The 10,675-nt window shown below is 39.6% G+C and overlaps 2 protein-coding genes across 2 annotated transcripts in view; one reads left to right on the top strand and one right to left on the bottom strand.

Annotated features, from left to right (window-relative positions):
• Cul5 (cullin 5) overlaps positions 1–10,675 on the bottom strand; it is a 45,075-nt gene that overhangs the window by 5,420 nt on the left and 28,980 nt on the right. Inside the window, exons 12-18 of the mRNA XM_050119428.1 lie at positions 7,450–7,582; positions 4,895–5,026; positions 3,260–3,383; positions 2,334–2,509; positions 1,170–1,331; positions 931–1,049; positions 282–405 (exon numbers count right to left, since the gene is read on the bottom strand). Coding sequence (XP_049975385.1) covers positions 282–405; positions 931–1,049; positions 1,170–1,331; positions 2,334–2,509; positions 3,260–3,383; positions 4,895–5,026; positions 7,450–7,582 — 970 coding nt within the window. The remainder of the gene's footprint in view (positions 1–281; positions 406–930; positions 1,050–1,169; positions 1,332–2,333; positions 2,510–3,259; positions 3,384–4,894; positions 5,027–7,449; positions 7,583–10,675) is intronic.
• On the top strand, positions 10,015–10,475 carry LOC126486915 (40S ribosomal protein S25-like). The gene has a single exon (XM_050119431.1). It carries the CDS (start codon positions 10,083–10,085, stop codon positions 10,458–10,460), a length of 378 nt encoding a protein of 125 aa, XP_049975388.1. The 5' UTR covers positions 10,015–10,082; the 3' UTR covers positions 10,461–10,475.

The following is a 10,675-nucleotide window of genomic DNA, read 5'->3' as shown; positions in this document are numbered from 1 at the left end:
CAATCAAAAGGAGACAAAACTAAAAGCCAAAGCATTACCCAAAGAATATATTAGAATTTACTGGAAGCCTCCAAACTTTAGGTGTATTTCTGGTAGTACTAAAGAATTAGATTAATTTTTAAATTCCAGTCAAATGCACATTAGCTCTCCTTTACAAATAAATAACTTATATGGTTATTGATTCAGGGGCTGAGGTTGAAAGAATGTACCACCACACCTAACTTTTGAAAAAAAATTTCAAAGCAGCTTTGAAACATTTAGACTTTTCTCCCCATACAAACCTGGGTTCTTAATATTCTTAGCTGAACTATCCCTTCATTTTCTTCTTCTCTCATTCTTTCTGTAGTGAGCTGCAAGCGTCCAATCAAATTTATTTTTCCCCTTTTCTGAACTTTTGCATTTTTTCTGCAAAAAAATATGAAAGTGTTAAACATTTTATTACAGTACAATGTCAGAAGTTAGAATTATTCTAAAAATTAACATCCAGTGCTGCTTAAAGGGTTTAGTAACAATCACGACATAAATCTTTCTTTTAAGCAACCCCACCCAGGCTTGTTATGGGGGCTCAGGTAACAAACTATTTTAAATAAAAATGTACAAAGCTCTTTGATTCCTGCTAACAAGGAATAGCCTCTGCTAGATAGTGACTGTTCTCAACAAACTACATTGCCACGAAACAATAATATTCAGCAATATCTGACTGAGTCTTCAGATAAATAGCTCTACTGGATAAGGCTACACTATCCCACCCACTCAACCTTCTGGTCTCTAATACTTTTTAAATTAAAAAAATGAAATGATACAAATACAATGATAATATTCAGTTACTGCTTTTAACATCACATAAGTCAAATGATTATTTTAATAAAATCAAAGCACTAAAATTCAGCATCGTACTTTTATTTTAAAATCAACCAACATGAACCTCACATTAGGCTGAATTCCTGGTTCACGGAGAAGAGGGTCCCTTCTGTGAAGTCTTTGGGGGAGTTGACTTGAGGTTCGTACAACAAAACTTGCCGTTTGAGCTTGGGAAAAGCTACTAAGGACTATGAGAAAAAAATACAATTAGCATAGTAAGTTATAAGGAGTACAAAAAAAATTCTAGTTACACAAGTCATTCACATATTCTCAACTGTCTAACACGACAAACAGAAGATCAGACAAACCCATAAAGTCCTTCTGAGTTCAGCATCAGGGAGTTCCGTTGCAAGCTTTAAATTTTCAAAGCTTATCTTCTCTCTGGGCCTTTGGTTCCATGCAAACAACACAGCCAACTGAAATGTGGTTACTTCCAAATCATACTGACCTACTTCATTCTTAAATGTTATCTGTAACAGATAATGAGGCTTTAATAAGTAATTTCTTCATGAAGCTTGCTCCAGTATCTAGTAATATGTACATGACAGACAAGGGGAAAATAGGTTGCTAATTTTCTTCCAAGACCCATTCTTCCTTCCTAATAGTTAATAATTTTAGAAGACCTCTAACCCATCTACCAGCTTCAATGAGGTCATGTGACTTCATTCTGTCCAATGTGTTTCAAGTAGAAACTGATAAAAATATTCACCTCCTCCTTTCCCTTCCTTTTTGCAGGCTGACAGAGTTAGGGATCAGATAAAATTCTACAGTCAGGGGCTCAAGAAATGGCTCAGTGGTTTAGAGCACTGGCTGCCCTTCCAGGACACGGGTTCAATTCCCAACACCCACATGGTGACTCTCAACCATCTATAACGGGATCCGATGCCCTCTTCTGTCTGATGCTCTCTTCTATCTCACAGGCATACATGCAAATTTCACTCATATGCATAAATAAATACTTAATACATAAATAAACCTTTTAAAAAATGATTCTATAGCCCAAGTCACTGAAACTTGAAAACTGTGTACCTAAAACTAGGGACAGAGCCACTATTTTTGTTCTTAACTTTTTTTTTTTTGTCTTTTATTTTACAACAACATTTACTTTTACTAGGCAGTGGTGGCACAGGCCTTTAACCCCAGGAGCACTAGGGAGGCAGAGGTAGGCGGATCTCTGAGTTCAAGGCCAACCTGGTCTACAAGAGCTAGATCCAGGACAGGCTCCAAAACTACAAACAAACCCTGTCTTGAAAAAAACAAAAAATTACTATAATTTTGCAAATGTGTGTTTTGCTTGTATACATGCCTACACGCCACACATGTGCAGTATCCGTAGAGGACAAAAGAGGGCATCAGCTCTCTAGGACTGGAGTTCCAGACAGTTGGGAGTCACTGGGAACTGAACCATTGAGCCATCCCTCCAGCCCTTAGATAACTCCTGCCAGCACCCAAATGATAGCCCATGTACTTACAATTCCATTTGACATGAGATGATGCCAATGTAATTTTCTACCACTATGATTTTTTTTATAAAATTCTTCTACCTCAGGTATCAAATCCTCCAGTTCAGTAGGAAGTGAGACAAAGACTTTCTCAGAGCTTCTAGACCAGGCACCAGCATTCAGAATCTTTATATTAACTGAATCAGCTGCAGGTAAGAAAATCAGAAATTATAAATAGTTGAACAAGTTAAAAAAAATTGCTTTGGTTTTCAAAACAGTGTTTCTCTATATAACAGTCCCCACTACTCTGGAACTCACTCTGTAGACCAGGCTGGCCTCGAACTCACTTGAGATTCACCTGCCTATGCCTCCCAATGCTGGGGATTAAAGACATGGGTCACCACAGCCAGGCTTAACAAGTAAAATTTTACAGAATAAAAACAAGGATGAAGCTTTTGTTAAAAGGGTTCTTTTTATATTTTGAGGTAAGTATTCATAGACCATATTTTGATAAGCAGCTCTGAGATGGATTTTATAAAAATCTTTTGATATTTACTTTTTTCTTTCTTTTTTTAAAAAAGGATTTAATGTGTTCTGCCTGTATGTATGCCTGCACAGCAGAAGAGTGCACTAAATCTCATTACAGATGGTTGTGGGCCACCATGTGGGTACTGGGAATTGAACTCAGGACCCTGAAAGAACAGTCAGTGCTCTTAATCTCTGAGCCATCTCTGCAGCTCTCCAGCCAGCCCTCCCTCCCTCCTTCTTTCCTTCCATTATTAATTTTTGTTTTTTTTTTTTTTTTTTTTTTTTTTTTTGAGACAGGGTTTCTCTGTGTAAAGTTTCCAAGTCTGTCCTGGAATTCACTCTGTAGACCAGGCTGGCCGTTAAATAACTGAAGAAGATACTCTTTTGTTAAACTTAAACACACACTTCCACTTAATTATAAATAATACCTGGTAATGCCAACTTATTATTTTTGTGCATTTCCTTAAAAGCTTGATTCAAGTCTTCAGATACTTTAATGTCCTGGAACATTCTGGCGAGCTTGTTCACATAATCTGCTGGCATACCAACTTCCTACAAAAACCAAAGACAGAAAGACAATAACCATATAATTTGACATAGCAATAGGAAAAAACCTATAAAATCTTTTTTTCTTTCTTTCTTTTTTCCAAATTACCACACTTGATAAATCTTTATTTTTTTTTCATATGCATTGGTGTTTTGCCTGAACATATGTCTGTGTGAGGGTCTCGAATCCTCTGGAACTGGAGTTAAAGCCGTTTTGAGCTGCCATGTGGGTGCTGGGAATTGAATCTGGGCTTTATGGAGGAGCAGCTACTGCTCTTAACCACTGAGTCATCTCTCCGTCCACAAGGGGAAAAAACTTGTTTAGAAAAAAGAAAAATCTTGTCTATTATTTGAGGTTCTGGGGACTGAATCCAGGGCCTAATGCATGCTAACCAAGTTCTCTAGTACTGAGCTTCATCCCTATGCTGTAATAAAACATTCTCTTCTCTTTATCAGACTATAATGTAATATCTATTACATTTGATTATTAGAAAATAAACAGGATAGTTTTAGACAGTCTTTGCTTTGTAAAATTCCAGGATGCATGGATCTCAGTTACTGCAATGTGAACAAAATCAGCTCCCAACTCAGCTCAACTCTGGATGACACCTTTAACAGCTCAATCAGAAAAGCAGGACAAAGACTGACAGAAGGACATCAGTACAGCTGAGTCAGAGCATCCTAAGGGCCTAGACTTCATCAATAACAAACCCAAACTCCCTATTCATCAGAGGCTTTGATAGATTAGAGGATATGATCCTCTAAGCCTCCATTTCTTGACACAAAGGCATGTATTACCACTCCCAGCTTTTCATAAAATCGAGTGGCTGTAATTTTATTTATTTATTTATTTATTTATTTTTTTAAGGCAAGGTTTCTCTATAGCTTTGGAGCCTGTCTTGTAACTAACTCTTGTAAACCAGGTGGGCCTCAAACTCAGAGATCCGCCTGCTTCTGCCTGCCAAGTGCTGGATTAAAGGTGTGCCTCATCACTGCCACGCTACAGAGTGGCTGCAATTTATTTATAAATATTTCTATAGTTCCAAGTATCTAGTACCAAAGACATGTTAAGAGTTGGTCATTTCACCCTGGATACTGCTTAAATGAATTCAGTTAAAACTGAAAGAGGGAGTGAATGGAAGCTCAACAGCAAAAATAAAGCAGGCTTAAAACTTCAGAAAAATCACTTTATTAGATCAATATTATATATTTGATCATATATTCTTATAAAATGAATCTAATTGATACTACTAGTGATACAAAAACACATTATTTTACTACACATGTGAATCATGTGAGATATATATGACATTAAAAACAAAAAAAACAAAAAAACTTTTAGGCAATTGAGATGGCCAATCAGGCAAAGGTGCTTTCAGAAGGACCTGCTCATCTGATTCAATCCCTGGGACCCAAAGGTAGAAAGAGAAAGCAAACTCCTGCAAGCATATCCTTTTACCTCTGATGCCTGCTCCTCACCGCACCCCCAGAAAACGTGAAGAAATCGCTGCACTTACTCTTAGCCACTCCACCATGTTTTCTTCAATCTCACTATCAGCAGAGATGTCCAGTATGAGACGTCGGGTAAGATGAGCTTTGTGATACCTCATAAAGACATCCTTATTTTGTACATATTTAAGTACCAAGAGCTGAACAAAAGACAAAGTTATTTTAAATTCTTATGTTCTCAGCCATTTGTGTCATGTAGACCTTCCTGTATTCCCCAATAGCCAAGATGTGGAGATTTACAAAAACATAAACAGAGGCCTATTAACTCCTATAATACAAAGTTAACAAATTTGAAACTTTTTTTTTAAGACAAGACAGGTTCTCTATGTAGTCCTGATGTCCTGCAACTCACTCTGTAGACTAGGCTAGACTCAAACTCAGAGGTCCACCTGCCTCCACCTGCTACATGCCTGGCTATATATTTCAGACTTTAACCAGTTAATCTTTTAGTTCCTACTACTAAGTTTTTCAGATTTTATATATGCATGATAAGAATACATGATGGGAAAACCAGCAGTTTATGTCTCAACTCATCTTTTTCTCTGCTTTTGTGATACCAATCATCTTTCTAGGCCTTTCTGTCTGATCCCACCTCTGCACTCCTGGGCAATCATTTTACTCACAAACAACGAGGAGGACCCCAACGACAAAACAACTAACTTTCCTATACTCTCACTTGTCCCCATGTGTCTTAGGCTCTCACAAAAAGGAGTGAAAAGCTCCACTTGCTTTTTTGTTAACAGAAACCGACCTAATGCACCAGGTGGTAGTGGCGCATGCCTTTAATCCCAGTACTCAAGAGGCAGAGACAGGCGGGTATCTGTGGGTTCGAGGCCAGCCTGTCTACAGAGCAAGTTCCAGGACAGGTTCTAATGCTGCAGAGAAACCCTGTCTTTGGGAGGAAAAAAATCACCTACTGCATCAAGACAGAGCCAGAAGTGTTAAAACTCCAGTACTCAGGAGACAGAGGCAGGCTGATAATGAGCTAAGGTAAACCACCTACATTAGAGAGAACCATTCTTAAAAAGCACAAGGCTGGAGATATAGCTAAATGGTATAGTGTCTGTCTAACACATACAGGCCCACCTGAATCTGCAACATCATACACGGGCAAGAGCCCACACCTGGGAAAGGGTATGAACACACAATAAATGGTATTTTCAGGAAGCTATTGAACAAAAAATTTTAGGTACAACTAAATACCTTATAAAAGTGTAACACTGTAAAACTTTTGTTTACAGATAAATACTTATTTCTTTGTGTTATATGCACATGTGTGCAATAAATATGGAGGCCAGGTTAACATTTGGCACCTGGAACTTCCCACTATTTCTCTGTACTTTTCTAAAATTTATTTATTTTCTGTGTATGGGTGTTCCTGCATGTACCACAGGCATACAGAGACTGTGGAGGCCTGAAGAGGATATTAGATCTTTTAGAACTAGAGTTACAGATGGCTGAAAACTTGGTCCTCTGTAAGAACAGCCAGTGCTCCTTACTACTGAGCCATCTCTCCAGCCCCTCTTATTTTCTGGGACAGAGTTTCTCATGGACTCAGCAAGGCTACTCAGAAGGCCTTAGAATCCACCTGTTTTATGCCAAATGCTTACCCCCAGTGCTAGGTTACAGTTGCTCATCTCCACAATCAGCTTTTGGCTTTAGTTGTATTTTATATTTACTTTATGTACATTGGTGTTCAGTGCTCTGGAAACTGGAGTCACAGACATCTGTGAGCTGCCATGTGGACGCTAGGAATTGAATCCAGGTCCTTTGGCAGAGCAGCCAATGCTCTTAATGACTAAGCTATCTCTCCAGCCCCTCAGCTTTTGGCTTTTTTACATGAGTGTTGAGGTTCCAAATTCAGGTCCTCATGCTTGCAGAGCAAGCACGTCTAAATCCATTAAGCCAAAGTTAAGTTAGTTTATTTAAGAACATAAAATATAGCAAAATATCTATTTCTTCCTTCACAGGAGGACAATGCTGCCTTGGAAGAGAATCGTCATCCTCTCCTTACTGGCACTGCTAAAACTTCTAGAGAAACACACAAATGCCCACTCTTGGATGGCATTCTAAAGACAGGATGCTGAACAGGTTCCAAGCATTCCTATGTCTCATTTTAATCCTTCACACATATGCTTCACGCCTTGGCTAGTGTGCCCCAAAGCATGCCTGCTATATTTCTTTCCTGGTTAGACTTCCTGAACGTGCTCAGGACTATATGCCTTACCTTGACGTGTTTTCCTAGATGAATTTATAAAGACCCCCATATAACATCTCCATACTTTGTTGGAGTAGAACATTGATTTTGATACAACAGTTTCTCCTTACAGGAAATAAGTCTTTAATGATTTTTTAAAAAAATACTGATTAAAAACATCACTTCTGGGGCTGGAGAGATGGCTCAGAGGTTAAGAGCACTGACTTCTCTCCCAAAGGTCGAGTTCAATTGTTAGTAACCACATGGTGGCTCACAACCATCTATAGTAAGATATGGTGCCCTCTGCTGGCCTGCAGGCAAACATGCACTGTTTATATAACAACATAAAAATATATATATACTTACCACTTCTTTAAGTTTTGCTTCAATCTCTTCAGAGGTTAGTTTTTTGCTTAATGGTGTTTTCCTTAACAACATGTCACAGTAATTGGCGAGCAACTCAGGGCACTTCGATTCAGGCTGGGTTTTCAACCCCACTCTAAAAACACAAAAGCAGTTTTTTACTACAATATCATGATCAGCTGAGCATCTGCTTCTAAAATGATTTTTCTTCATCTCCACAGCACTAGTGATGAGCTGTCAATGGGCACCGTGGAGACACAAACAACAGGACATATGCTAACAGTGGGTTCACCATTTGGTCTACAATGGAAAGAGCTGATCACTAATCAAAGTATAAACTGAGCTGATTCAACCTATGCTGCAGTTATGCTAAGAATCAGTCTTCAACTGGTTTATCACTACATTTAAGAAGTGTCAGGTAGGTGGTGGTGGTGGCGCACACCTTTAATTCCAGCTTTTGGGAGGCTGGTGAAACTGAGTACAAGACCAGCCTGGTCTATAGAGAGAGCACCAGGACAGCTAGGGCTACACAGAGAAACCCTGTCACTCTAAGCTAGCGTGACCACCAAAAGCTCTATTGCCCTATGGCAAACAAGATTTCTTGAAAAGCAGGGAAACTGAGACCCTGAAGCTCCTTGATCTGTTTCTGTAGCTCTGTAGAATCAGAACTGCTCTGCCAGCATTTATTGGATTGTTTCAGCTCTGCTCAGCAGACACCTAGGCCTACCATCAAGCACTTTATTCCTCCTCACAGATGAATGTCCTATATAATCTGGATGCTACTACAGGTTTACTCTATGTGGTAAATTAGTATTGGTTGGCAATGTGATTTCACAGAGAAACACCTGTTAGTAAAGCACCTGCTGGATTTGTCTGTGAGACTGTTTCCAGTCTCTGGTATGAAGTCAGATAGTGAAGTCTCAGAGGCTGTTGTTAGGTGGCCTCACTGGACACACTAAGTAGGGCAGCAGGCTGGGGTAGGCGTGGGTGTCCAGACAGCTGTCTCTTCCCTGGCCCACTCCTGGTAGTACCCCAATGTTTTCTCCTGTCTTGATGCAAGCTAATGTTATACCCTCCCTGCAATGATGGACTGACAAAACACAATAAAGCCTTTTTCCTTTTCAATTACTTATTTTCTAAGATTTTTTTTTTTTCTTACATTATGTTTGAGGCAGGATCTATAAAATCTAGATTGGCCTCAAACTCAAGATCCTGTACCTTCAGGAATTAAAGGAACAGACCACACACCAGCATTGCTATGAAATGCTAGTTTTTAGCTTCGAACTGTAGTGGATTCTATCCAGTAACTGGCGAGACTTAGAACTGCTAGATGTTGTGCCAAGATCAGATTAGTCCAAATTCCAAGTTCCCATTTTTCTCTAATTTTTACTTAGTATAAACCAATTCACTTTACAAACAAGAAATATTTTTGTTGTTATTAATGTTTTGTTTTTCAAAACAGGTTTTAGCTGTGTATCCCTGGCTGTCCTGGAACTCACTCTGTTAGACCAGGCTGGCCCCCAACTCTCGGAGATCCGCCTGTCTCTGCCTCCCTAGTGCTGGGATGAAAGGCATATACCGCAACTGTCCTGTGATTTATTTTCTTTTTAAATTAAAATTAAAAATTTAACTTAATATAGAAAGTAATGGGTTTCTTTTGCTTATTTAATTAATCTATTTATGTGTGTGGGTATGTGAAAATCAGAGAGAGAATTTGCAGAAGTCAACTCTCACCTATCATGTGGGCTTCGGGGATTGAACACAGATTATCTGGCTTGGCAGCCAATATCTTCACCAGTTTAACCATCTGGCAGGCCACATACAGGCTTCACTCTGACATTTTGTGCATGTGTCATGCCCACCCCCCATCCCTGCTCTGGCTGATCTCTCCCTTCTCTAACTCGTTTCTAGGCTCCGCCTTCATGGTGTGTGCATTCTCTTACGACTTCACCTGCCCACTTCTGAGCTGGAGGTCAAACCCAGGGCTATCTATTTGGTAGACATGCTTTACCAAGGAGATTCAAAATTCAAAATTCACATTAAAATTCATTTCCCCTTTTATATCATTATGATAAAACACTTTGGGTAACTAATAAAGGGAAAACAGGCAGAGATTCTAAAGACTCTGAACAAAATGTATTTCCAACACTCAAAACATTCAATTATTTTGGTAAAAGAGTTCTAATAGCAGCAGGTAGCAAATATTCTAAGAACAACAACAAAAACCAAACCGAGCAAGGAAAAACAACACGGAAGCACTTCAAGACTGGAAACAAGGGTCTCTGTAGGCAAACTTTCTTAAATTCAAAGAAAGCCAGGTGTGGTGGCCCAGGCCTTTAATCTTAGTGCTGGTAGAAGAATGAGGCTTTCTGTAACCAGGCCAGCCTGATCTACATAGTAAGTTCCAGGTCAACCAGGATTACACAGTGAAAAAACAAATTCAAAAATTAAAAAGGTTATGGAGCTCAGAGGTGGTCCAGTGGTTAGGAGCAATGGCTGCTCTTCCAAAGGATTGATGGTGAGCTCACACATAGTGAATCTAAGGTCAAAAGATGTAGTTCAGTTGGTACAGTATTTAGCATATAAAAAGTCCTTGGTTAGGCTGCAGTGGTCGTCGCCACTCTCCGAACTTCATCATGCCGCCCAAGGATGACAAGAAGAAGAAAGATGCCGGAAAGTCGGCCAAAAAAGACAAAGACCCAGTAAATAAGTCCGGTGGCAAGGCCAAAAAGAAGAAGTGGTCCAAAGGCAAAGTTCGGGACAAGCTCAACAATCTAGTCCTGTTTGACAAGGCTACATACGACAAACTCTGTAAGGGAGTGCCCAACTATAAACTTATTACTCCAGCAGTGGTCTCTGAGAGACTGAAGATTCGCGGTTCCTTGGCCAGAGCAGCCCTTCAGGAGCTCCTTAGTAAAGGGCTTATCAAGCTGGTTTCAAAGCACAGAGCCCACGTAATTTACACCAGAAACACAAAGGGTGGAGATGCCCCAGCTGCTGGTGAAGATGCATGAACAGGTTCAATCAGCTGTACTTTTGGAAAAATAAAACTTTATTAAATCCAAAAAAGCCCTTGGTTAAATTCTCAGCATAGAACAAACCAGGCTAGGTGCCCTGAATCTGTAATCCTAGCACTCAGGAGAAGAGACAGAAAGATTAGCAGTCTTTTAAGCTCCTCCTTGGCTACACAGGGGGTTTGAGAGCATCCTGGGACACAGACCTTTTCTCA

This window comes from Alexandromys fortis, unplaced genomic scaffold (assembly GCF_014885135.2).
Source record: "Alexandromys fortis isolate MF-2015 unplaced genomic scaffold, M_Fortis_MF-2015_v1.1 scaffold_167, whole genome shotgun sequence".
Lineage (NCBI taxonomy): Eukaryota > Metazoa > Chordata > Mammalia > Rodentia > Cricetidae > Alexandromys > Alexandromys fortis.
Note: the sequence above shows the minus strand (reverse complement) of the source record. Positions and strands in the feature narration are given on the sequence as shown.

Bases quoted from the DNA above. Each gene is read 5' to 3' on its own strand.
- LOC126486915 (XM_050119431.1), top strand. From the start codon at position 10,083: ATGCCGCCCAAGGATGACAAGAAGAAGAAAGATGCCGGAAAGTCGGCC.